This window comes from Myotis nattereri, assembly GCF_964212035.1.
Source record: "Myotis nattereri genome assembly, chromosome: 15".
In the NCBI taxonomy this organism is placed as follows: Eukaryota; Metazoa; Chordata; class Mammalia; order Chiroptera; family Vespertilionidae; genus Myotis; species Myotis nattereri.
The window spans coordinates 17,092,481-17,120,262 of NC_138090.1; the positions used below are offsets into that span (position 1 = coordinate 17,092,481).

Genomic DNA, 27,782 nt, shown 5'->3' on the forward strand with positions numbered 1-27,782 from the left:
TGTGGGCTGCTTCCTCTGGCTTTTTCTGTGGCCTCCTTGCCTGCTTTGCTGCTCACTAACCCAGAAGTTATGTCCGTCTTCTGGTCCTTGGTCCTATCCCTTCGTCCCTACCTCACTTTATTAGATATCTGCGTGGAAGTTAACTAACTTTGTGGGATCATGGTTCTTTTTTCCTTTCTCCTTATTTAACTTGTTATGTATTTGCCAGTCTGGATTATCTGATTTAAAATAAAGAACTTAAGGTACAGCTATCTGCAAGATACTTTGAATTTAGATATTTACTAAATATTTAGCCCTTTGCCAGTTTCTAATCTAAAACCTTGTGCTGCCTCAGTTCTAGAATCAGAAGGACTTCTCTTTTGACTGCCTTTAATCATGTTACAGAAGCTTAACTTAGTACCTTGCAAAATGAGGCAAGTAGTGAAATTCTTAAGTTGTTTAGAAAGAAAGACATCATACCTCTCCTATTTTTCTTTTGATAAGCACATTTGGTAGATTTTATTTCTAATGATTTCCTTATTTTTGAATATTCAGGATGAACCATTTGAAAACCATGGTAATTGAAAATCTGGAGGGAAATAAATACATCACCCACATGGATTTGCGGGACAACCAACTGACTGACTTAGATCTTAGCTCCTTCTGTAGCTTGGAGCAGCTGCATTGTGAGCGGAACCAGCTGAGGGAGCTGACACTCAGTGGCTTCTCCCTGCGGACTCTCTACGCCAATTCCAACAGTGAGTTCTCTGCCCAGCTTCCTTTTTCTTCTCTTACAGCTCTCATCAGAGCTTTCTAAGAACAATGGCATCTATGGTGGTCCTCACACTCTTTGTAAAATAGAATTTGAGGTTTATTGAGACCTAGCCTTGTCTTTTCAGTTTGCTTTCAAAACTGAAGTGGTTGAAATATGCATACAAAAGACATTACAAGATGCTTTGAGCTTCAATAAGTGCCAAATATTTACTAAATATTTAACCCACATTACAAGATGCTTTGAGCTTCAGTAAGTGCCAAATATTTACTAAATATTTAACCCTTTGCCAACTTCTAATCTAAAACCTTGTGCTGCTGCCTCAGCTCTAGAAAGAGAAACCCCTCGTTTTGATAGTGATTTGCTCCAGGAATATTTTCCAATGTAAAAGGCCTGTTATTTGTTGAGGTCATTTTTTAATGGAGAGTTCATCTTTACCAAAGAGGTTATAATTACTTTTTCTGTGTTTCAAGAAGGAAAGGAAAAAATGTTCAGTTTCACTAAGTGTCAGAGGGATTAAAATTTAAATAATACCATTTTATACTCATCAAAAAAAAAAATAATGCTAAGTGCTATTGAAGATAGGGAGAGGCAGCGCCTTATACACCGCTAGTCTGAGTGTGGTTGATAAAACCCCCTTGGAGAGCAGTGTGCGGTGTTGGAGAAGGTGAAGACACACAGGGCCCTGCTTGGAATATCTCCCAGAGACACTCATGTGTAGAAGGAGATGTGTATAAGAATGCTTATCATAGCATTGTGTTTGTTATAGTGAAAAAAATTAAAAATATGACTATTAATAGGGAAACTAAGCCATGACATATTTGTATGATAGAATATTGCACAGCAATGGAAATCAAGGTACTAAAGCTTTGTGTGTTAATATGGATAAATCTCAGAAGCACTTTTGAGTAAAAAAAGGAAGTGCATAATTATATGTACTAGGATAGTTATCAAATTTTAAAACACATAAAAATGTTTTTTTCTTAGCTATAAGTATGCCATAACACTATGAAAGAATCCATGGGAATGATAAAAATCATATTCAGGATGATGTTTACCTGGTATGTGCAGTGTTTCAATTCTTAATTTAAAAAGTGGAGCATATTAGGCAGAATGTCAAAATTCGTTAAAAGCTACATGATATGTAGAAGAGAGTGTTCATTATTTTGTTGTCTTTTCTGTATCTCTAAAATGTGTTATTAGGATAAAAGATAGTTAAGGAATTCTTTTGATGCCTTTAACCATGTTACAGAAACTTCAAATTATAGCTGTGATTAGGTCAGAATAGTGTCACTGCTGATGAGTGTTGTGCTGTTTATAGATATTGTGAGAGGATAGTAGGTCTTTTGTCATGAAAATATTATCAGGACCATTTTCTGTTCTTAATGTATCTAAAGATCTGAATAACTGGCTCCTTTGGAAAAGACCTTATTGACATAGATGCAGTCCTTCTTAGTAACCAAGGTTCTGTCACAGTACTGTACTAAATGGGGCTTTATCGAACTTAGCTATTCAGTTTACAGAATCCTTAAATTCAGCAAGCTGGAAGAATTCACATCAACACTTGCAGTTTTGACGCCTCAATAGTAAAGGACTCAGCTTCGCAAAAGAAGTTATCCAATGATCAGCTACTATAGGAAAAGGCAGTCAACTTCACAGGTCATTGGGGATATGCAGACTGACCCCTGCACACATACCAGAGGGACTAGAATGAGAGACTGAAAATACCAGTGTCAGTTGTTGGGAGTGTAAACTGGTACAACCACCCCGGGAAACTATTCAGTATATGCACCCCCTATAGTCAACAGTTCTCTCCTAAGCTTATCTACACTAATATAAGACAAACATGCAAATTGACTGTACCTTCACTATGCCTTAAGCAACACCCACCAGCCAATCAGAGCGACTATATGCAAATTAACCCAACCAAGATGGCGGCCGGCAGCCACGGAGCTGGAGCAAGCAGGAGGCTTGGTTGCCCCAGTGATGGAGGAAGCCAAGCTTCCTGCCTGCTGTGGCTGGCTCTGAGCTCCACTCAAGCCAACAAAGTTTCAATTATAGAAGATAATAAACCCCAGATACCTGCTTTCAGCCGGCCATGGCCACGGAGCTGGAGCGAGCAGGAGGCTTGGGTTGCCCCTGGCGATGGAGGAAGCCAAGCTTCCTGCCTGCCCTGGCTGGCTCTGAGCTTCACTCAAGGCTACAAAGTTTCAATTATAGAAGGTAAATAAATCCAAGAATAAAAGAAAAAATGTAGAGGCTGGGAGCTTCCTTCGCGGGGGGGCTTGGCCAACCTGAAAACGGCCCTCAGCCCCTCACCCAGACTGGCCAGGCACCCCAGTGGAGACCCCCACCCTGAAAGGGGTGTGACCAGCTGCAAACAGCCATCAGCCCCTCACCCAGCCTGGCCACTCACCCCAGTGGGGACCCCCACCCTGAAGGGGGTGTGACCAGCTGCAAACAGTCATCAGCCCCTAACCCAGGCTGGCCAGGCACCCCAGTGGGGACCCCCACCCTGAAGGGGGTGTGACCAGTCTGCAAACACCCATCAGCCCTTCACCCAGGCTTGCCAGGCACTCCAGCAGGACCCCCACCCTGATCCAGGACACCCTTCAGGGAAAACCAGCTGGCCCCCACCCGTGCACCAGGCTTCTATCCAATATAAAAAAGGGTAATATGCAGATTGGCCCTAACAGCAGAACGACTGGGAATGACTGGTCACTATGACACACACTGACCACCAGGGGGCAGATGCTCAGTGCAGGAGTTGTCCCCTGGTGGTCAGTGCGCTCCCACAGGGGGAGCTCTGCTCAGCCACAAGCCAGGCTGATGGCTGCCAGCACAGCGGTGGTGGTGGGAGCCTCTGCCGCCTCCTCAGCAGCACTAAGGCTGTCCGACTGCAGCTTAGGTCTGCTCCCTGCTGGTAAGTGGACATCCCGCGAGGGCTCCTGTCCTGCCAGAGGGATGTCTGACTGCCAGCTTGGGCCCAATCCCCCCAGGGAGCGGACCTAAGCCAGCAGGTGGTCATCCCCTGAGGGGTCCCAGACTACGAGAGGGCACAGGCTGGGCTGAGGGATCCCCCTCCAAGTGCACAAATTTTTGTGCACCGGGCCTCTAGTACTCAACATAAATGCTTATATTAGTCCACAAAAGATATGGAAAAAATATTCATAGAAGCACTATTCGTAGTCACCCCAACTCGAAAAGACTTCAGTGTTGTAACCCTAAAATGAATAAACAAATTGTGGTACAGTCATATAAACAGTTTCGTACTGCCGGGAGAATGAATGAACTACACCCACATGCAGTAATGTGAACAGATCCCACAAGTGCAATAAGGAGTGAACGAAGCTAGATCAGAAACTTTACAGACTGTATGTGTAATTTATGTAAATAAGCAAAAGTAGCCTGTGGTATAGGGAGCAAGGGCGGCGAGGGGCGGAGACTGGAAGGCTAATGAGAGGAAGCTCCTGGGAGCTGGTAATGGTCCGCTTCCTAAGTGGGCACTGGCTACACTGGTGTGTTCTGTGTGTAAAAATGTAGCGATCTGTGTGCGTAAGATTGTTGCCCTTTTCTGTATCTATGTTGTACTGTAGTTGAAAGTTAAAATATTGCCAGTGAAAATCCAATTATCAATTTTTTAAAAAATTAAGTAGTTACTGTTAACAACTGCCTCGTCTGGCGTGAGTCCAGTGCAGTACACACGATCCTTCATTCGTTGTATTTGGTCTTCAGATTGGGACTACGCCATTCATGTGTGTTAGTTACCCAGTGGCTTTTGTCTTTAGTTCATGTCAGTAGGTGGCCTGTTTTCTTTCTGACGCTGTCACTTTTTCCTTATTTACTTTCAGTTACTTACTTCTTTAGACAACGTTCCTGACACCCTTTTGTTTTTCAATTAGGGCTGACAGCAGTGAATGTCTATCCAGTACCCAGTCTTCTCACATCTTTAGAACTTTCCAGGTGAGTGTGCTTCATAAAGGTGGTGCTTGTTTGATTCCTAATATTTAAAAGACATACGTGGATAATTTGGTAGTTTTGAGGCACAAGAAATCTAAATACTTCTGAAGTCCCTCCCTCCCTTCCACATGTATCACCACTCACTTAGGCCTATATCATCTCTTGTCTGGAATTCTGTAACAGCTTCCTGATTAGTCTTCCTTTTACTAATATAATCATCTCAACCAGACCTCAGTGTAGCCACAGAGGGAACTTTTTAAATTACAAAACTGACATTGTACTTACTTACTAATTCTTCAGTGATCCCCCTATACCTGCAGGGTAAGGTCACAGTCTTCTGGACATGATTTCGTTTTCTCCAGCCTGTTTCTTACCACTCTCTGCTCCGTTTCCCCAAACTGCTTGTTATAATTCCCACATGTTCCATGCCATTTCTTTCCTTGCCTTTGTGTTCTCACTCATGTTGTCCCCTCTTTCTTAGAATGTCCTCCTCTCTTCAGGTCATTGTCCCACATTCTTCAAATTCTAACCCAGATGTCCTATTTCTTGGGGAGCTCGCCTTGATCCATTCCAGACAAAGTGCTTCTTTCACTCAGCCATCATAGCTGTATCTTCATTTCTCTTACAGCCCTCACTTCATTCTGCCTCGTCGTCTCAATCGACTGATCAGTAGGCACATTGAGGCCAAGAGAGACTGAGTAATATCTGAAAATAAAAATATTTTTACTAGGTGTCTGCTCAGTGGTCTACCAAATATTTGCTTTCACATTTTAAATGTTTTGAAGCCCCCCACTAGTTATCTTGTGCGCCTTCTTCCTCACTTTTATTCATTTTGTTCATTTCCCCCAGAATTTGCTATTCTTCTTCCCCAGTTATTACCTGTAGTCATCTTCAAAGGTTTGTTTAAAATGCCACTTCTTCCATTAAGTCTTTCCACGTCTCTCCTGCAGCCATCCCATCATATGTATGCTTTCCTGCTGTTGAGGGCCTTTGTATCTTCTTTGAGCATGCAGTATAATCGACCCAGGAGTATACATGTTTGAGTGCTTATCTCTGTCCACCTCTCTATCAGCGACATTCATTGAGCACCTCGTGCATTCCAGTGGTGAACCAAGAATGCTTAGGTATAGTGCTCCTGCCCTCAAGGGGCTCATGGGCCAATTAATAGGTATATTACAGACTAATGAAATGAGTTCCACTCATCATCGTAAATGATGGCTTGTGTTGATTCATTTTTGATAGAAACCAGCTGGAATGTGTCCCTGACTGGGCCTGTGAAGCAAAGAAGATAGAAGTATTAGATGTGAGCTATAATCTTCTGACAGAGGTTCCTACGAGGTATGTGTGTGTTAATATATATTATGTATGTATATAATGATATCTGTGTGTGAATGCATATATTTAATTATTCTCCTAGATTGGGTTACTTTGTATAGGTACTTTCATTTATTTGTTCAATAATTATTCAGTACCTGCTGAGTGCAGGGCAGTGTGAAGTGCTGTGAGGGATATAGTAACAGCTAATGCATAGGCTGGCCTGTAAGCAACTTAGTAATAAGCAGGTAGTTGAGGGGACTTGTGCACAGGTAACTGATAAAACGTAACAGGTTGCAGGCTAGGTTGCAGGCGTAGGTTGGTGATATGATACTTAGAATAGATACTTTTTATTGGATGAGTTATTGTGAGCTGGGCAAAGTTCTGAGAACTTTCCTTTTATATAGTCCTTTGACAGCATTATTATGTAGGTGCTGTTATCCTCACCTTACAGATGAGGACACTAAGGCTTGGAGTGGCTCGGTAACTTGCCCAAGGCCACACTTACCTGGGAAGTAGTGAGTGCTCACATTGCAATGTTGTCATTTCTTTTTTTTTAAATCTTTACCCGAGGAGTGAGGATATTTTTTCCATTGATTTTTAGAGAGAGTGGAGGGGCAGGGAGAGAGAAATACCAATGTGAAAGAGACACTTCATTGGTTGCCTCCCACACGTGCCCCGAACCAGCAACCCAGGTATGTGCCCCCGGTCACACCAGGAACCAAGTCCGAGACCCTTCGGTGTGCAGGCTGACGCTCCAAGCACTGAGCGACGCCGGCAAGTGCTGAATGTTGTCATTCTTGCCTTCACTTTTCATCACTGCACTGTATAAATAAAATGTTGTAGAAATTCAGAACTTTAATAATTATAAGATACAAGATGGTGGGACTTCTGCATGTGGGGAGGGGGGGAAGAGAGAGGTGCTTGGGAGAGGGGGTAAGTGGTATATTTACAAGCATTGAATACACCATTTATAGAAGGTATAAAATGTTATCATCTAGTGGAGTGTTTTAAATTAAACTAGAGGCTTTTGTAGCATAGTAGGTATGAATACAACCTTGGGAATCAGGCCTTAGTTCAAATACTACTATGCCATTGACTACATTCAATGTGAGATATTCGGCAAATCAGTCACTGTTTCTTCTGAACCTCATATTTAAGTGGCCTAGCACAGTGATGGCAAACCTTTTGAGCTTGGCGTGTCACCATTTTGAAAAACCCTAACTTAACTCTGGTGCCGTGTCACATATAGAACTTTTTTGATATTTGCAACCATAGTAAAACAAAGATTTATATTTTTGATATTTATTTTATATATTTAAATGCCATTAACAAAGAAAAATCAACCAAAAAAATGAGTACGCGTGTCATAGGTTCGCCATCACTGGCCTAGCACATTTTAAGCACAGAATAGTGGCTTTGTTATAATGAATTTTGTTATTTATTATAGTTACCTGTATTAATAGATTCACTCAATTCTAGAATAAATCGATTTATTCTAGAAATTTTTTGTTTAGATCTGTTCTATGCTGGTTGCTTTCATTAACTCACCTTTTCCAGGATGACCGTAAGGACTTCCTGGTGGAGATGGGTAAACATATGGCCATGGCTGCTTTCTTGGCTCAGGCACTTGTCAGGGATTATACTGTCTCGAAGAGTATGTTTCTATTCATTTTACTCATTTAATTAAACAGCCAAGGGCAGACTCAGAAAGAAAGACTTAAGTAAGTTTTTTGTTTCTTACTGTCCCCCCCTCCCCGCCCACTTCCAGAATTCTTAGCAGCTTGAGTCTTAGGAAACTGATGGTGGGACACAATCACGTGCAGAACCTCCCAGTGCTCATGGAGCACATCCCTCTGGAGGTATTGGACATCCAGCATAACCTGCTCACCAGACTGCCGGACACCCTCTTCTCCAAGGCCTTAAAGTAAGTACTGCACTGCTTGTCATTGGGGTGACCTTTGGAACTAGATTTATAGTTTACCTCATAGTCCAGCTATGGGTGGAGTCATTTGTACTTTCTATGAAATAAAATATGACCCTGTTTTATGAGGTGGTAATCTTCGACTCTAGGGCTGAAATAACCATCAAATACGTAAGAAGTTTTGGTGGTGTAAACAGTTTCAAACAGGTGGCTTTCATCTCAGAAAACAAATACAATTATGACCTTTAAAGAGAAATTGCAGTGCTCTCATGCCTCTTTCTTGGCAATTTTTAGCTTTTTCATTAGGAGAAAAGGACATACCATTAAAGTTAATTTTGCTTCTAGCTTTACCAAGCTATCATTGAGTTTTATTCTTTACGTGCATCACTCTTTTACTACCTACTTTGAAAACTGTGCATTTAAAGGTAACACTGTTTCAGAAGGTGTTACTTGCTTTCTCATTGTAAATTAGCAATAAATAATGTTTTTTTACTTTAACATCCATAATCAGGTATATCTAATGTGTATGTCACCCACCATTCAATGAAGATTCGTTTTTAATTATAGCCTTCTGCAATATGGAGAAGACAATATTATCTTCAGTTTAGAAATGGAGAAAATAGAGATAGCACTAGTAATTTAACATAGGCAATAGCAGTGATTTTCAACTGGTGTGCTGCAAGAATTTTTAAAACATGTGATACCTGACTGTTTAGTCAGGGGCACTGATCGCTTTTCTCTTAGATTGTCACATAAAATAATGACAACAGCCAATACAAGCCCTCTGATGTGCGTGAATCAAAATTATACCTTTTTTTGTCAGATCAGCAAGAAATATAATATCTTTTTTGGTGTGCACAGAATTTCAGTAGTTTATATGTGCCATGAGATGCAAAGGTTGAAAATTGCTGGCTACAGAAAACATACAAAAAGCATTTAGCCTACAAGTGTCTGGCTTGTTCTTTGTGTGGCAGCTTATACATCTCAATACACTTGGTTGGACTTTCCAAAAAATAAAATCTTTGGAAGTTCTAAAAAATGTTTGTATATAAAAAGAAAAAATCAGTGTTTGTATATATAATACATATTGTAAGTATAATTGGTATTGCCCTTTCTGGAGCTCAGTTTGGCAATATATATGAAAAATTTAAAGATATATCTATCTTTTGACCCCAACCAATTTTGCTTCTGGGAATGTAGTATAAATAAATAATTGGATAAGTATACAAAGGTGCTCATTATAATGTCTGTAATAGCAAACAGTTGGAAACAGCGCTGTGCCCATTATTAGGGGATTACAAGGGGCTTGGCTAAATAAATATGATGACGTTGAAATCTGACAAAAAATTTTTCTGAAGGGTGTCTTCACAGTTTGGATATTTGTGAACATGATACTCAACAGCACTCTTTCGGGGGGACATAAAGACAGTGAAAAATGAAGCTAAGGTAGACTTCAGGCCACTACAGAAGCCCGGGACTACTACCAAGCCTGAATGATTTCCTGTCTGTTTGGCTTGCATGAGTTGAGTAAAAGGAAATTTGGTTGTTAGAATCAATTAGAGAAAACTACCTGGAGGAAGTTTCATTTGTCATGAGTTTTGGAGCATGTAATGGCAGTGTTCCCTACTGAGATGGCATGATGTTTTCTACCTAAGGCAATAAATAACCATGCAGGAAATGATGTGTGTGTGCTCTGTCAGCCTCAGGTACTTGAATGCATCTGCAAATAGTCTGGAGTCCTTGCCATCTGCTTCTGCAGGGGAGGAGAGCCTGAGTGCCCTGCAGCTGCTCTATCTGACCAACAACCTCCTGACAGATCAGTGTGTGCCTGTCCTGGTCGGGCACCCACACCTGCGAATCTTGCATCTTGCAAACAACCAGCTACAAACTTTTCCCGCAAGGTAAACAAATGCATACCTTGGCCATTTCAGACAAATAACACGCATTCTGCATTTGTTAGACCACATTGCCGCTATCTCACTAGGTACTCTTGCTTTATGTGGAGTGACTTACGATTCCACTAGTTGAATGGGAAAGTGTTTGTACCTAGTTGTTACGTATCAATAACCAGAGAAGTTGTGGTTAAAATGTGTTTAATTCTTAGTTGTAGTTAGCTGATAATGAATGGTCTGAGAATTTTCAGCCTAGAAAAGTACAGGCTTATGAAATAAATTAAAGAAATTCCGGAGACAATTGTGTGTGTTTTTTTCATTCAGCACTGCTTCATAAAAGTATTGTTGAGTCCATTAATTTATTCATTATATACAGTGGATCCTTGAACAAGCTGGGTGCTACGGGGAGCCAACCCCCATACAATCGATAATCCACATGTAACTTTTCACTCTACAGTTGGCCTTTTGCATATGTGGATTCCACTAACTGTGAATGCAAAACAATATGTTTGATCTGCAGCTGGGAGACCGTGGTTGGGAATGTGAAAATGCTGTATCCCATCCACAGTTGGTTGAATCCATGGGTGGAAACCTGTGGGCATGAAGGGCCAAGTGTATTTATTGAAAAAAATCAGTGTATAAGTGGACGAGCACCGTTCAAGCCCATTTTGTTCAGTCAGCTGTCTATATTGAATGCCTACTGTATGTCAAGTGCTGTGTAAGCACTGGGGAAGCAGTGCCGATTAAGTTACAGCCTCTGTCCTCAAGTTACTTATAGTCAAATTGGGGGAATAGATGAGTATATAGGCAATTGCAATGCAGCATAATAAATGCAGGATGTTAAAGATACATGTATTAGCTCGTTGCACTGCACAGAGCCTGGGGGTGTTGGCCTTCCAGGAGGAAGAGATGAATAATAGCTAGGCTTCACCTATACGAAGACATAAGCGAGACATTTAATGTGATCAAAGTTTTAAACAGTGTCAGTAGAAAAATAAATATCTTTCAAAGTACATTTGATAAAATATGATACCTGAAAAGCACATCTATACCATGAAGGTAATATTAAAACTCATGTTTTATTTATTTATTTATTTATTTATTTATTTTTTAAAAATATATTTTATTGATTTTTCACAGGGAGGAAGGGGGAGAGATAGAAAGTTAGAAACATCGATGAGAGAGAAACATCGATCAGCTGCCTCCTGTACATCTCCCACTGGGGATGTGCCCGCAACCCAGGTACATGCCCTTGACCGGAATCGAACCTGGGACCTTTCAGTCCACAGGCCGACGCTCTATCCACTGAGCCAAACCGGTTTCAGCTAAAACTCATGTTTTAAAAGAAACAATAGGGAAATGATGTTTGGTATTATTTGAATGAAAACAATAAAACCATTTTGACTCTAATTTTATTTTATAAATGTTCTTAGAAATATAATAAACTCAGAAAAACTGATAGGGATTATAATTTTTTTAAATATTTATGAAAGAAGATATTTAGAGCTCATAAAAGACAAGCAGGATAAACATGATTGCTTCCTAAAAGAATTTAAACAGTGGCTTTTAGCCCTGGCTGGTTTGGCTCAGTGGATAGGCACATGCCCGGGTTGTGGGTTCAGTCCTCAGTGGGAAGCGTGCAGGAGGCAGCCAGTCAGTGATTCTCTCTCATCATTGATATTTCTCTTTCTTTCTCCCTCTCCCTTCTTCTCTGAAATCAATACAAATATATTTAAACTGTGGCTTTTAAAGTGAATCCAGAATCTTAATTTCAGAATGTGATCCCTTGAAATCTGATGAGATTAATTCAGTTGGCCCCACACACAGTCATATAAAGTGGAAATGACAGACCACTGACAAGTTATATTCGTTTTTGAAGCTGTTGGGAGATACCAGATGAATACTCTGAAACTCATGAATTCCATCTAATTTGGTGACACTCATATTGTGGGAGGGGTCAAAAGCAGGTTGATATTAAATGTAAAACATTAAAAATACAAAAATAAGAAGTTAGAAGTAAAGACAAGAACAGGAACAGATCATATAAAATTAGAGTACTCTGGTATAGATAGTAAAACTAAATGGAATTTAGGAGCAGTACATTAAAGAACATGTATGTTCTATACTGAATAATAAATCCACTGTCAGGTCATCTCTTAAACAATGTTATAATTGCACAGGCATAATCCAAATTTTCTGTTTCTTTTGCACTATTTTCAAAGGCTAGCACAGCTCTGGGCTCCGTAAGAGACTGATTGAGAGAGGGGCACTCACTGTGTTTCTGTCTACAAGTCAGAAAGTAGTAGGAGATCCAAGCAGGGAGTAGTGTGAGAGAATAGCATGAGATTTGGACATGGAACACGTTTAAAACATATTAAGTAAAGTAAAAACAACAACAAAACAGCAAGTTATAAAATATAACGTAGCATTGTTTTTTAATTTAAAATATAGTTTCATGCATGATAAAGGACGAGAGTACCCTCCACCAAAATGTCATCGGAATTCTCTGGTAGTATGACTTTTTTCCACTCTGTTTTCCTTGTCCCTTTTTCCAATTTTTTTCAGTGAATATAGATTACTATTGTAATTAAAAAGCAGTTTTATTTTACTGAGCTTAATTATTAAAAAAATATGGCTTTCCTAGCAATAGAAATTATGGTATGTTATATTAGAGCAACTTGTAATAATCTAGAATTCTAGATAAAGGTGTTAGGCCATCTTAAGATATTTTGCTTATTGTGGAGAAAGCTTTGCTCAATCCAGCGGAACAGTGAATCGCATTGCATTAACATTCTTAGCATAGCACTGTATGTGTAATAACCACTCAATACAATGTTTAGTGAAGATGGATTGTGTTATGTATAGGTAACAGCAGATATTTAAAACTGAAAAGACTCTTAGTAATGATTTAGTACAGCTTCTTTTTTAGCTGAGGATATTGATATAAACCGACATTAGCTTATGCAGTATTCTGCAACTAGTTAGTGGCGAAGCAACTAATCTACCAACACTAGGCCGATGCTGATTCAGCCTCTCCCTGTAAGTCACATAATAGGAAGCCGTTCATGCCACAAGATCCAACAGCTGTCAGAGAAGCCAGGGACGCTTCAGCCCCTGCAAACACACTGAGAGGCAGACCAGACTGAAGTGTAGCAGGCGCAGTTAACCTTGGAGAGCCCTTCCCTTCCTGGTGTCTCTGATCATTTCATATGGCCTGGCATCGGGCAGTGGGCCAGTTGCCTCTGTGCTTCGGCTACTCTAACACTTGCTTGGCAGCTCCTTTTGGGTGCAGTGTGGTATTTTGGTATTTCTTTTTCAGCAAACTAAATAAATTGGAACAATTGGAGGAACTGAACCTAAGTGGCAACAAGCTTAAAACCATTCCCACGACCATAGCGAACTGCAAAAGGCTGCACACCCTTGTCGCACACTCCAACAACATCAGCATTTTCCCAGAAATACTGCAGTTGCCTCAGATCCAGGTACTGTCACGTGCTGGAATGCTGTCCCTCGGGGGGAAGTGGCAGGAGTGTGAATGAGGTTGACCTCGTAAGGAAGAAGGACGAGGCAATTAGGGATCACAGTGTATTCAGTGGGTTCTTGGGAAGAAACTAAGTTCCCTTGGAGGATATAATAGTAGACTGGCTGTTAGAGAGTTAAGAATTAACTACCTATGATGTATTTTCTTTTGATTTTTTCCACTTCCTTCTCAGTTTGTAGACCTAAGTTGCAATGACTTGACAGAAATTCTGATCCCAGAGGCCCTGCCTGCTACCTTACAGGACCTTGACCTGACTGGAAATACAAACCTGGTTCTGGAACACAAGACGCTGGACACATTTAGGTAAGAAAACTTGTGAAAACGAACCCCCATGTGCTCTTAGTCCCACCAGCCATGTGGGGGCTTCTCAAGGTCTTGATTATTTGAAGGAGTAGAATGGATGAAGCATAAAACCCCTTGGGCCCCAACTTTGATTCAGTTATGGGTGGGTGTTCTGTCCATCCACATAAATGTTCTCACCCATTTATATTAGGACTCGGCATCAAGGCTCAGCCACATACTGACTATCTTTACATGGCAGGCATAGATGGTTGAGGTGGCACAGATCACATTACATCACAACATGTAAGAGACAGTGCAAGCTCATTCATTGTACCAAGAGTTAATTGTATTAAAATAAGTGGACAGTTGGCTGAAATGTTGAAGTCTTTGTTGTGCCTAGTTTTCATAGAGACAGCATCCATTGTAACAATATTTGGCCCCTATTTCTTCCTCCTACTTTTTCCTTTCTCCACCTTGGCCAGTGGGTCAGCATACTACTTTCAGTCTCTCTGGAGATGAATCTTAGTCTGTCAACGGACTATTTTATAAAAATATATATTATTGTTAGGATGGTTTTTGTAAAATACAGAAGCATATACGGTTTAATCTTTCCTTCCTCCACTTCCCACAGCCATATCACAACCCTGAAAATTGATCAGAAACCTTTGCCAACCACGGATCCTACAGTTACATCAACTTTCTGGAGCCATGGACTGGCTGAGATGGCAGGGCAGAGGAACAAGTGAGTATCTTGGCCATGGAGACTGAGAAAGAAGAAAGGTAGCCTCTGACATCTGGGAACTGATCTGATGGTAAATGCCAGGCCATATTCTCTTGTTGGGTGTAAACAAATCACAGAATGTCAACATCAGATAAGATCCCGTTGAGACCATGATCCAGTAGGACAAAAACAAGACGAATGCGCAGGCCCCAAAATACCAAATTCTCTCATCCCTACCATAAAATGGGCGACTACCATTTTCTGTACCAATTACAGCTTTATCCTTATGCTAATCTTTTCCTATAGATAAGATTGATGGAGATACCCAACCATAGAATGGCCCCGTTTTCTGGCAGCCCCCAATCTAGTATGATCACCCCTTCATTAGACCTTCTCCAAAGTGACCCAATCAAAGACCAAATCCTATGCTAGGTCTTACCTACACTCCCCAGAGTTCCATGATGTGCATTCTGCCTTGCTCAGGGCATAATACACTCAACTCATTCAACCACAGTTATGCTCCTGGGGGCCTCTGGCTGAAGGGTGTTAACAATACTAGTCTTTGATAACTACTAAGAGAAAACATTTCATCTTTCCAGCTTTGACAGCATTGCAAAATTAAAATATGTACAGCTTCTGAATGTGGCTGAATTCCCCTGTTACGTTAGCAACTCTTTCAAATGCTGCCTAATTATGTAACACTTTTCATTTGTAGGTTAGGATTTACTCCTGTTCTTCTCCACCCTCAATTAACACTTAGTTTTTTAAAGAAGGCTCCTCAGAGAATAATCCTTTTACCAATAACTTTCTTTGATGTTTGTCTTTCTTGTCTTTCTCTGATAGGCTGTGTGTATCTTCGCTAGCTGTGGATACCTTTGCGGAGGGCGTGGGAGCGGTATACGGCATGTTTGATGGGGACCGGAATGAGGAGCTTCCCCGCCTCCTGCAGTGCACGATGGCGGACGTGCTTCTGGAGGAGGTCCAGCAGTCATCCAGTGACACCGTTTCCATGGCTCACACCTTCTTGGTATCTCACAGGTAAGCAGGTGGGTTGAATAATCCCTAACTCAGTTCTACTTTTGGAAAATCTAAGCCAGAAGGCCAGAGTCTAAATTACAGGCACAGGATCAAGATGAGATCTTGCTCCTTCTGCCCTAGCCGTTCTTTCTATATCAGCGTGGAATGTGGGGGATTTTGGTGCTTTAAAGAGCCTGTGGAACCATCTGTGTTTTCTCTGTTGAACCCAAGATTTGGAAAGATCTGGAAAGCCCAGAATTGATGTGGGAAAGGTTGTGTGTGTATGCATTTGGGGGAAGGAGTGTGGTAAGCTTTCATAAGATTCTCCAAAGAGTCGATGACCTACAGAACGTTAAGCACTGATCAATTCATGTGTTTAGAATACTTATTGGGATTTATCAACTAATCTTCTAAGCCACTTAATGGTAAAAACCCTATATAGCTAAACTATTGAAAATCTCTTAGTAGCTAATGGAGCATTTTACCCATCAGGTGGGCTGCAAAAAGGATACTGACAACTGAGAGGTTGTTATCTTGTACTAGAGGCCTGATGCACGAAATTCGTGCACGGGGGGGGGGGGGGGGCTGTGGATTACCTCAGCTGGGCCTGTGCCCTCTCACAACCCAGGACACCTCGCTCCTAACTGCCCACCTGCGCACTCCTAACTGCCCACCTGCGCACTCCTTACCTCTTGGCTTGCCGCTCCTTACTGCTTGGCTCGCTGCTCCTTAGTGCTGCCACAGAGGCAGGAGAGGCTCCCACCACTGCCGCTGTGCTCGCCAGCCATGAGCTCGGCTTCTGGCTGAGCAGCACTCCCACTGTGGGAGCGCACTGACCACCAGGGTGTAGCTCCTGGGTTGAGCATCTGCCTCCTGGTGGTCAGTGCACATCATAGCAACTGGTTGTTCTGGTCATTTTGCCATAACGGTTGCTGGGCTTTTATATATATAGATATAGAGATAATCAGTGTTGAAATGGAGCAGCCTGGAGTCCAAGCTAGTTTTCTCTCTTATTATAATACAAAGCAAATAGGCTGGGAAAGGAATTTAACTTGGCAAAATAAAGGGTTTGGGAGAGAGAACTCTGCTTATGAAGTACCTCCTGAGAGCAGGGTACTGTACCAAGCATTTCTTATACCATATCTTTAATTTTCAAAACAAGCCAAAGAAGTGGGTATTTTATTAAAAAAATTTCTCAGAGAAATAACTTGCTGAGGATCTATAGCCAGTAAATGAAAAAGCCAAATTTAGAACCAGGTCTTTTTTATAGCACCTGCTCTATGCTTAGCATTGTGTACCACATGCTGGGGGATGGATGCCATGTGCATGGGAGAAATACAGGGGAAATTATGATCCTTCCTTCAAGGAACTTAAAACCTAAATGTGTGGTTCTCAATGTGTTGTTCCAGGACAACAGCCTCGGGAGCTTCAACATCACTGGAAACTTTTTAGAAATGCAAACTGTTGGGCTGCCCCTTATCTACTGAATCAGACAATCTGGGGGTGAGCCCTGTAATCTGTGTTTTCACAAACCCTCTAAGTGATTTTGATGCTCTAAAGTTGAAACCACTGAGTTACACCATTGTGGTCAGTGATTAGACACAAGTAGAAGGAGCAGAGAACGACCACCTTACTCTCTCCTTTGAGCTCACCGTTGTGTAAAATTCCTTTTCTCAGTGAGTTAAGAGTGGAAGGCAGAACTCTGCTCACCATTATCACCTCCTAGTATAGCCAGAGACTGCCTTCAGGTGGATGAGGGTGGGGCTGGTCCAGCCACCTGGCAGGAAAACAAGGAAATGGTGGCCATGAAGGACTGCCATTGTCTTCTTACTCTAGCTACCAGGTCTTCATTTTCTTTCTAAACAGGAAATTAGGGATGGCTGGTCAGAAGCTGGGCTCCTCTGCTCTTCTTTGTTACATCCGCCCTGACACTGCCGATTCAACAAGTAGTTTTAGCTTGACGGTGGCCAACGTGGGCACGTGCCAAGCAGTCTTGTGTCGAGGTGGGAAACCAGTTCCCCTCTCTAAAGTCTTCAGCCTGGAACAGGATGCAGACGAGGCCCAAAGAGTGAAGGACCAAAAAGCCATCATAACAGAGGTGAGTCTCGCTCCCCATCAGTCACCTCTACTCCCCAAATCCAGTGAATGCTGTTTGCGTAATGGCAGTGGAGGCCCACTTTCCTTCTATCAAGCCTTGTAAACTGTATCCAACTCAGATAATAGTACTAGGAGAAAAGCTAATGACCAGCTAATGACTAGCAAAAAGAAAAGTCAAATTAATTAGAAGGAAAAATCTGAATTCGATGCTTTAGATCAGTGACTTTCAGTCTTTTTCATTTCATGGCATACATAAACTGATTACTAAAATTCTGCAGCACACCAAAGTTTTCTTTTTGCTGATCTGACAAAGAACGGTATAATTTTGATTCATTCACACCAGCCACCTATTGTTGTGTTGTCATTTTTTAATTTGATAATCTAAGGGAAAAGAGGTCAGTGCCCCTGACTAAATAGTAAAGCATTGCATGATTTAAAAATTGTGTCAGCACACCTGTTGAAAGTCACTGCTGTAGATGTATAGCTAGCATGTAAAATGAAGGTAAATGTTCCCTTTGGTTAATTTCCAAACAGAAGAGAAACACTCCTATAGTTTGACATCCTAGTCTGAAATGCAAAGTTTCAAAATATTTTTTTCTGTTCATAATACAATTGTATTTGGCTCATATGCTTTGGTTATGTTTTCTTTTTTAAATAATGAAGCATCAGTATCTCCACAATTTTGCAGTTTTTCTTGTTTTAGAAATTAGCATAACATTTCTGCTTTCAAAGAGACCTTAGCAGTTCATGTGAGCATTGTTTACTGCAAAGCAGAATTCTGTTCGGATCTTTTGCCCATTTTTAATTGAATTGTTTGTTTCTTTATGGCTGAACTTTAAGAACTCTGTGTGAATTTTGGATACAAGTCCTTATCAGATGTGTGTTTTGCAAATACTTTCTCCTAGTCTGTGGCTTGTCTTCTCATTCTTTTAATCAGTGTCTTTTGCAGAGAAGTTTTTAATTTTAATGAAGTCCTACTTATTTTTCTTTCATGGTTCATGTTTTGGTGTTGTATCTAAAATCTCATTGCCAAACCCAAGGTCACCTAGATTTCTTTCTGTCTTATCTTTTGGAAGTTTTGGAAGTTCAGTAAGTCTGATTGGTTTTGAATTAATTTTTGGAAAGGTGTAAGCTCCATGTCTAGGTTATTTTTCTTTCTTTTTTGCATGTGAATGTCCAGTTGTTCCAGCAGCATTGGTTGAATAGACTGCCCTTTCTCCATGGAGTTGCCTTTGCTCCTTTGTCAAAGATCAGTGGGGTGTATTTGTGGGTCCATTTCTGGGCTGTTTGTTCTGTCAGAATTCTGTCAGGACTATCCATGTTAGATTTTATCCAAGGAAGCACAAAACTAAAAAAAGTGTATCACAATGTGGTTGATACCATGAAGATTCTGGAACTCTGAGGCATTATAGTCTTAGGAAGGTCTTTCAGTCAAAACAAAAATGAAAGATAAAAGAATGTTTTGTTTGATTAGTCTATTTTTACAGAATTTAGTAATGTTGTTTCGATTTGGGGGGGAAGAGGTTCTAGACAAGTAGGAAATATTTTTATAAATGTTATTTTAACCACAGATATTTATTGTTTGCTTATTTGCTAAGCACTGTGCTTTCATTATTTGTTTAATCTTCATAATAACACCCATGAAAGAATGGCTTTTATTTCCATTTTACAGTTGAGGAAAATAAAATTTAGTGTTTGTGATAAGTTCTGGTAAATAGAGAGCCAGGATTTTCACCCAGATAATGACTGCAACTATGAAGTAAATATATTGATGGCTTTAGAGGTTTTGCTTGGTTTTATCATGAAAAGAAATAAGTATCAAGTATCTGGCAGATGAACGTTCCCATCTGTAACTAAGGTTTTTCCTTTTCCTTTAAGTTTGGAATTATACCAGTTGTGACTTGATCTGTTACTCATTTTTTGTTAAAATCCTTACAGAGTAGGTAAATTTACTACAGATTGCAGACTTTCCTTTTCTAGGCTAAATAATTTTGGAGATTACTTAATGCTTTAGCCACAAAGATTGCCTTAGTCATTTAATATCTTCCTGAATCTTTTCATTTCTAACTGTGCCTTTGAATGAGAAATCATTTTTAGTGACCCATCTGAGTTCTGGCCTCTGTGAGAATACTAGTGATGGAGAATTAATGATAGCTCTGATCCTTGTTTTTCTAACAGGTGTCTTTCTATTTAAGGACATGCTGAGGCCTTTACTTCATGTTAAAGCAAATACCTTTTGAAATTGAGGTGGCTTTTAGCCACTTCACATTTTAATTGGTTTTATCTTTAGTCCTCTGAACTATTCAGTATAACCATCTGATATTTTGTTCTTTTAGAATTTTATACATTTATTTTTGTAAGGCCATTTAAACTTACACAGATCTTAGGAAAAACCATAATAGATGTCAGTTCTGTATTTGTTTGTTTATTTGTTTTTTGTAGAGCCCTAAGCATTGTGAGCTAGAAAGATATGAATTGTATGTCATTGTTGCTTGTTTTTCAAAATTTGCATTCTGTTGCCTCTAGGATAACAAAGTGAATGGGGTAACCTGCTGCACCCGGATGCTGGGCTGTACATACCTCTACCCTTGGATCCTCCCCAAGCCCTACATCTCTTCCACTACACTTACCATTCAGGACGAGTTGCTGATTCTGGGAAACAAAGCATTGTGGGAACACTTGTCATATACAGAAGCTGTCAGTGCAGTGCGTCACGTACAAGACCCATTAGCAGCTGCCAAGAAGCTGTGCACATTAGCCCAGAGCTACGGTTGTCAGGACAATGTGGGGGCAATAGTGGTTTATTTGAACATTGGGGAGGAAGGCTGCACTTGTGAGATGAATGGGCTCAGCCTCCCAGGTCCTGTGGGATTTGCTCCGACCACCACCATCAAGGACCCTCTCAAGCCAACCACTCCTTCCTCCAGCAGTGGGATCGCCTCTGAGTTCAGCAGTGAGATGTCCACGTCAGAGGTGAGCAGTGAGGTGGGATCCACTGCTTCTGATGAACATAACACTGCTGGCCTGGATGCCAGCTTGCTCCCACGGCCAGAGAGGCGCTGCAGCCTCCATCCCACCCCCACCTCTGCGGTGTTTCAGCGCCAGCCTTCATGTGCGACTTTCTCGAGTAACCAGTCTGACAATGGCCTGGACAGTGACGACGACCAGCCCGTTGAAGGGGTCATAACCAATGGCAGCAAAGTAGAGGTGGAAGTGGATATCCACTGCTGTCGGGGGAGGGAGAACTCGCCCACGCTCCCAAAGAATTCTCCGGCCCCACGTCCTGAGGAGCATGGGAGAGGATTGTTTTTTGGGATCCGAAGACAGAACAGTGTGAACAGTGGCATACTTCTACCAATGAGCAAGGACAAGATGGAGCTACAGAAGTCTCCCTCCACCTCCTGTCTTTATGGGAAGAAACTCTCCAATGGCTCGATTGTACCCCTGGAAGACAGCCTGAACCTCATTGAAGTGGCCACAGAGGCACCCAAGAAGAAAACGGGCTATTTTGCTGCCCCCACTCAGCTGGAGCCAGAGGATCAGTTTGTTGTGCCTCGTGACCTGGAAGAAGAAGTGAAGGAGCAAATGAAGCAACACCAGGAAAGCAGGCCCGAGCCTGAGCTGATTGAAGAGGATCGGACCGAGCTCCCTGAGGAGTTTGACACAGCACTGTAATCCTCCCCAGCAGCTCAGTGTTAGGGAAGGCTGTGTGGGGTCGGGGTCGGGGGCCCTTCCAGAGGCATTTTGCCTCTGCATTTCTAAACCATAGATGAGGGGGGTAGAACTTGGAGCCAAAAATGGTGAGAGCTATCAGGGTCTTCTCTGGATAAGCTAGTAAACACCATCAGTGTTAAGTTTCACATTTAACCTGCACTGGGATTCCCAGAGCTACTGGGAAGAAAGCAGATGTTGCTCTGTATCAGTCCTGCCACCTGCCATTAACCCTTTCTCTCCTAGGATAATTTTGAGAATTTGCCTGCCTGGGTAGGAAAGGGACTATTTCTGTGGAGGAAAATAACTGAAGATGATTCCCTTTACTGATTGCTGCTGATGGATCTCTATGACAGAGGAATCACCTTATATCTCAACCTAACTGATGGGATGGGATGTGACTAGTCACATGACTTTTCATTCTTCTCTACGAGAATACAGCCTATCAAAATGATGTTTATTGGAAATGTAGAACCAATCAAACAGATAATTTATGTATGTAATGTAACGAGAGCACTTTTCATTGACTGTGAACTTTTTATTTTCGAATCTGCACTCGAGCCAATCTTCTTAGAGGCAGCCCAGCACCTTCTTCTCCATAGGTAGAATGGGCATCAGGTGTTGGAGCCTTGCATGAGGGTACTAGGCAGGGTCCTGGGAAATTGATTTAATTGTTGGATGTCAGACTGTGAAAGCTCCTGAGAAGCTGGTGGGGATGAAGATGGGAAAGAAGTGAAGACTAAGACTACTTCCCCCCAAATCACAAAAAAAGAGAAAAGCTATTGACGAGTGTGACACCTGCTAGGAGCTTCCCAGCAGGCCACAAGAGGGGCACTTGGGGATTGGCCTCTTTCATACCACCTGATGGAGTGGCAGCCAGCCTCCTGTGGAGGGCCAAGGCTGATGCTGCTCACATCCAAGTAACCGGGAGTTACAGCAGATGACCCGGAGCAGAGGATGGGTGGCGCTCAGGTGTTAGGCTCCTTCTCTTCCTCTAGCTTAGGGATGGTTTTCTAAAATGTTGCAGGTGAGTGGAGAGTTCACCTCTTTAGTGTTTAACAGAGTACCGAAAACTGCTTATCCACGTCACATGGTTTGAGAATACTGGGTTTAATTACTAATATAAGAAAGAATTTAAAAATCCTAAGCTCACAGAAAACCTGGTTTACTATATTTTTGGCACATTCCATGTAACCCTAGCAAAATGCAGTTCCTTCCATATTTCTGTTCTGTTGCCTTTTCCATTAGAAGATTAACTTAGGAAAATGAATTTCTATTTATTCCTACAAAATTTTGACACTGCTTGATTTTACCCAATGAGGACTATGCTTTGAATGATTTCTAGAATACTTTCACAATTAAAAAGAAAGCAGAGTGGAACCATTTTTAATTTGTTTCATGAGCAATAATGTTAAAGATAGGGTTGAAATATACGTAAGTAGGGTCCTGTCCACAAATGGTTGGTCATTATGTATCTTGACCCTTTCAGAGGCCCCATACCCACATGCGTGTTTCGGTGGGGTACATACACTCTTGGGGGATTCCATACCACTTCAGTGACTAAGTTCAACCCCTCAAGAATCTGAATTTGGGTCCCCAAATTTTCAGGAATACTTGACTTCCCTGTGTCAAACTACTGGTCAGCTACTGCAGAATTTTAGAACTCAGGTCTTGATGTGAAGTGGGGAACATAGTAGTTCATACAAAGTTTAGGTGCTGTTAGAAAGATGGGAACAATAGTGTGTTGCTGCCTTATTTTTATATAGGAAAATGAAAAAAAAAAGTGAAGGGAAAATGAAAATGAAGGAAACACCCAAGATAATAGTGATGGGTGATGTAAAACATCTTTCTACCCAGACAGCAGAAGCTCTGAGTTATAGAATAGTGATGTTGTCTAGAAGAGAAAGTTGTTTTGGGAATATACCACTTTAATAGTATAGTCTCTTAAAAATTGTCCTTTATCTGTGAACCTTCTTGTCTTCTCTTTGTTATCCACCCTTAGTGGAACCATCACGAAACCCACTTCTGAAATGGCTTTTCCAGAAGTTAAATATATTTACTTTCAGTCAGAAGAACTCCCAAGTTCCAGATGTTCTGTGTGGTACATTTATTTTCAGGAAATATTAAGTTGTGTTGGATATCTTTAATATAGGCTATACCAAAACTATTTATTCTTTTTTGTAACTTTCTTTAGTTCATTTTTCTCTATAATTGCTCTGTATTAACACAGAGGGTAAAAAGGCCATAGCCCATTACCAAAAATATACAGAATCTTCTGACCTGTGAGGTCGTTTGCAGTCATTGTGTGAACCAATTAGACTGTCAGGTGGTGAAAGACAGTAATCTGTCTCCAGGTGAATGTAACCTACTTCCTAGGATTTTACCCAGAGGATGTGTTCCCCAGGTGGGCAGAGAACCATTGATCTCTAGTCCAGAGATCCTGGCCTCTGCATGATTCTCAGGTTTCCGTGTGTACCTCCCATTTAATAGAAAAGTTTAAGATAATTTCTGAAAATAACACCACTCCTGCTGATGGGAGCAGTTCAGCAGTCCTATGGAAGAAAGAAAAATACACGCGTCTTGGCAGCCATGGTATTCTTCCTTTTATCCACATGAATCGGGAATATATGTGAACATTTGAATGCTGGTATATCAGAGCTACCGTGCTACCAGAGTCATTGAATTACCACTCCTAATGCAAGTGAAGGTTTTATTATACTACTGTGAGTGTGAGTGTGCGTGCAATACATTTGTGAGTTCCTCTTCCTGGTGTGTAGAAGAGCCAACACGAGCAGCGTGGTAATCATTGGGTGCTATTCTAATTGTTTGTAGCGAGTGCTATTTTTCAGGAGATGGAGCCAGTTAGTTAGGTTTGGCTGATCTACTGACTATCATGTGATGCTCTTCTTCCCATGTAGACCTTCAGCAAAAGCAGGTACTTGGAAGCCACAGGCTCACCTTCTCTCTCTACTCAATAATTATTAATGAAGAGACCTCCATAAGGGAGCACTTGGCTGTTATCAATAAATGTACCAATTATTAAACAGTCTCCAAGCCATTCAGTGATGTCTGCAGCATCACGATAGAACTGTCCTATGTCACTTTTTACTTCCCTCTGGGTGGGGCCTTTTAGATTCCCCAATCAAGGAGGCAAGTTAATCTTTCTCTCCAGGTAGTGACTTTTGCCCCATAGCTGGGTAAGCACTTCCTAGATTGAGAAAAGCAGCTACAGTAAATCCTGCTCTGTTTCCCTCATTTGGTGATCATTCAAATCACACATAAGCTCCCTGTACTCTAATTTCATGCACTTCTCCCAGACGCTATGGGTTTTCTCTCACTGTTGCCAATGGACGTCACCCAAACAGTGAGTTCCTATCTTACGGTTTTGTGCAATCATCGTCGTATTGTAGTCCTAAGACTCATTATAGTGTATTTTTGATATTTTTGAAATGTGTTAAATTTTTTAATTCAATAATATGAGCCAGAGCATGTTGCAGCAAATCTATTATTTGTAAAAAATAACAATAACAACAATAATAAATAAAATAAAATGGAATATCTTTTTTCATGGCTTTGTTTTAAAATAAAATATGTGTTATTTTATAAATACTTTATTTTAGCATGCAACTGTAATTTTCTCTAACTTGTATGTAGAATTAGTTTCTTACCCAAAACACCATTAGAATTTTTCTGCTTTTTCTTGCTTTAGGGGAAGATAACAAATGAAACTACATTCCATGGCACTCTATGAAGCTATGAGTTAAGGGCAGAATAAATATTTTTGATCATCTTTTAAGCTGAAATAGCAATAAAAATTTTTTTATGCTAAGAAACATTATATTCTGACTTGGCTTATATGTTTTTTTTAAAAAAATCCCAAAGACAGGAAACATGGTACTTATTTACATGCAGGTGATCAGCTGACTAGAGGAAACTCAATTGTAAACAGTCCACAGCTCCTCTTAAATCAGAGCTGATGGTGATAGAGGAGCTAAGTGGGTAATCTGGCCATCATGTTTGGTATAGTGTAATAATGGCTTTGGTATTAGAACTTCAGACATAACTGGTAGGTTTTGGCCCATAAAATACTTATAATCTAGGTAAGCCTCTAAATTGTTCCTCTCTTCTACCCCCATTGACGTCTCCCAAATCTCTAGACTTCGAGCAAGATTAGCTACCTCTCCCTCCAGATGAAGTCCAAGTTGAAGTCCTTCTTCAGTTTCCTTCTCATTAGCAGAGCAAACATTTTGAAAAGTTGGTTCACCAACTATTCATTGAGCACCTTCAGTGCACTGGGTTCAACCACCATCACCATCATCTACTTCAATACCTCACTTCCATCAGACGCACACCTCGCTATTCCACGTGGCAGAAGCGAAATTTTCCGAGTGTGTTCTCTGCTTCCTGTGATATCAGTTCCCACCCAGGACACGCGAGTACATTAGTCACAATGCGTTCCAGTGTGTGAGTCTTTGGTCCCGAGTTTTGCCTCTGCTATTTAGAAGGTTTGAATTTAGACAAGTTAACCTCTCCAAATTGCGTCTCCCCCCCCCCCCCCCCCCCCTCTGGTTAAATGGAAATCATAGCTCTCAAGTTGTGACCTTAAATGAGATGATGCAAAATGCTACCTAAGCTCAATAGTGCATCTGGCACAATGAGCAGTCAGCAGAATGTTAGCTACTGGGTAAACCACTTAACCTTGAACTTTGGTCTCATTTAAAATGTGAATGATAAATCTTGACCCGCCTCCAAGTGGTAGGAAGTAAGCTGTGGTTGGAAACTGCAGACGTGGGGTGTTGTGATCACAGTGAACGATGGGGCTCCAATCCCTCGAGAGGAGTTGAATCTTGGGAGCAGTGTCACAGCTGGGCCTAGACGCAATGTTGGTGTCAGGCCCAAGTCCTCACTTTATCAACTCAGACACAGGACATGCTTTAGGGAACCTGGGAATATGTAATAGGGGAGAAGAGTGTGTACGGTTATTCTTTTGGGGGGTGGGCTGATCTTTGCTGTGGTTAAACTTTTCACTGCTCTGCGAAAACTCTGGGGCTGAGGGTGACAGAGTGGATGACAGAGTAGAAGCGCCTCTTTGTGGCACAAATGTTTGTATTTTAACCTCACAATGCAGACTTCCAGTTGATTGTTTTCCTCTAGGCCAGCGGTTCTCAACCTGTGGGTCGAACCTTCCTGATGCCACGACCCTTTAATACAGTTCCTCATGTTGTGGTGACCCCCAACCATAACATTATTTTCGTTGCTACTTCATAACTGTAATTTTGCTACTGTTATGAATCGTAATGTAAGTATCTGATATGCAGGATGTATTTAGGCGACCCCTGTGAAAGGGTCGTTTGACCCCCAAAGGGGTTGCGACCCACAGGTTGAGAACCGCTGATCTAGATAATCTCCCATTTCTGGAAGAGGTTCCATTTTGATCCTTTGCTGGGATAGTTTCTGTAAGAATTAGCTATTGAGAGAATTTGAGAGGAGCGAGGAAAGGCACTATGTTATAGGGAGTAGAGTCAGCAAACAGGCAGGCGGGAAAACATGTTAGAGGAACATGGCTTTGACTTAATTTTCTAAGTCATTTTGGTAGATGTTGAAACAGGATTATGTTTGCTGGTTTCTTTCTGTATAAATAATGTCAAAATTGCTGTTTCCAGAAATTTCTAAAAATTTGGTTTGAATTTATTAATAGTTTGATCTTGTTTATAATGTGACCATAAAAAATTATTTGAAAAAAGTAGTGATTGAAAAGCAAGAGGAAAATTAGGGAAAAACCCCCTATACTTTATATAACATATATTTGCAGTTGTATCTGACATGAGCTGAAAATCTGAGATGTATTAGAACAGTTATAAAACTTCAGGTTAAAATTATTGAAAGAACTTTATTTTTAAGATTCAGTGTTCATGATCTGTTGTACTATGAAAACAGTTCAGGGTCATGAGAGGTTATAATCTACCTTTGAAGATCTACTCTGTAGACACTGTCAGGGAACGCAGCAATGAAGAGGCCTCCCATAACCCTCTAGAGCAGGGGTGGGCAAACTTTTTGACTCGAGGACCACAATGGGTTCTTAAACTGGACCGGAGGGCCGGAACAAAAGCATGGATGGAGTGTTTGTGTGAACTAATATAAATTCAAAGTAAACATCATTACATAAAAGGGTACGGTCTTTTTTTTTTTTTTAGTTTTATTCATTACGGCTGCTCTAGAGTCTAGTAAAATTAACTACTTGATCTTTGAAGTCGTTAAAAAACCCTTACTAGCAGTGATGGCGAACCTTTTGAGCTCGGTGTGTCAGCATTTTGAAAAACCCTAACTTAACTCTGGTGCCGTGTCAGATATAGAAATTTTTTGATATTTGCAACCATAGTAAAACAAAGATTTATATTTTTGATATTTATTTTGTATATTTAAATGCCATTTAACAAAGAAAAATCAACCAAAAAAATGAGTTCACGTGTTACCTCTGACACGCGTGTCATAGGTTCGCCATCACTGCTTTATAGTCTAGTAAAATTAACTTGATCTTTGAAATAGTTAAATAACACGTTTAAGAAGTTTAT

General features: G+C 41.0%; 1 protein-coding gene across 1 annotated transcript in view; it reads left to right on the forward strand.

Moving 5' to 3' along the window:
* Window positions 1-22,977, forward strand: part of PHLPP2 (PH domain and leucine rich repeat protein phosphatase 2) — a 77,821-nt gene extending 54,844 nt beyond the window's left edge. The window contains exons 9-19 of the mRNA XM_081108071.1: window positions 535-737; window positions 4,654-4,714; window positions 5,954-6,049; window positions 7,797-7,952; window positions 9,650-9,850; window positions 13,161-13,323; window positions 13,555-13,685; window positions 14,296-14,406; window positions 15,229-15,423; window positions 17,269-17,500; window positions 20,026-22,977. Coding sequence (XP_080964197.1) covers window positions 535-737; window positions 4,654-4,714; window positions 5,954-6,049; window positions 7,797-7,952; window positions 9,650-9,850; window positions 13,161-13,323; window positions 13,555-13,685; window positions 14,296-14,406; window positions 15,229-15,423; window positions 17,269-17,500; window positions 20,026-21,174 — 2,698 coding nt within the window. The 3' untranslated portion in view covers window positions 21,175-22,977. The remainder of the gene's footprint in view (window positions 1-534; window positions 738-4,653; window positions 4,715-5,953; window positions 6,050-7,796; window positions 7,953-9,649; window positions 9,851-13,160; window positions 13,324-13,554; window positions 13,686-14,295; window positions 14,407-15,228; window positions 15,424-17,268; window positions 17,501-20,025) is intronic.
* Window positions 22,978-27,782: the final 4,805 nt, after the last annotated feature.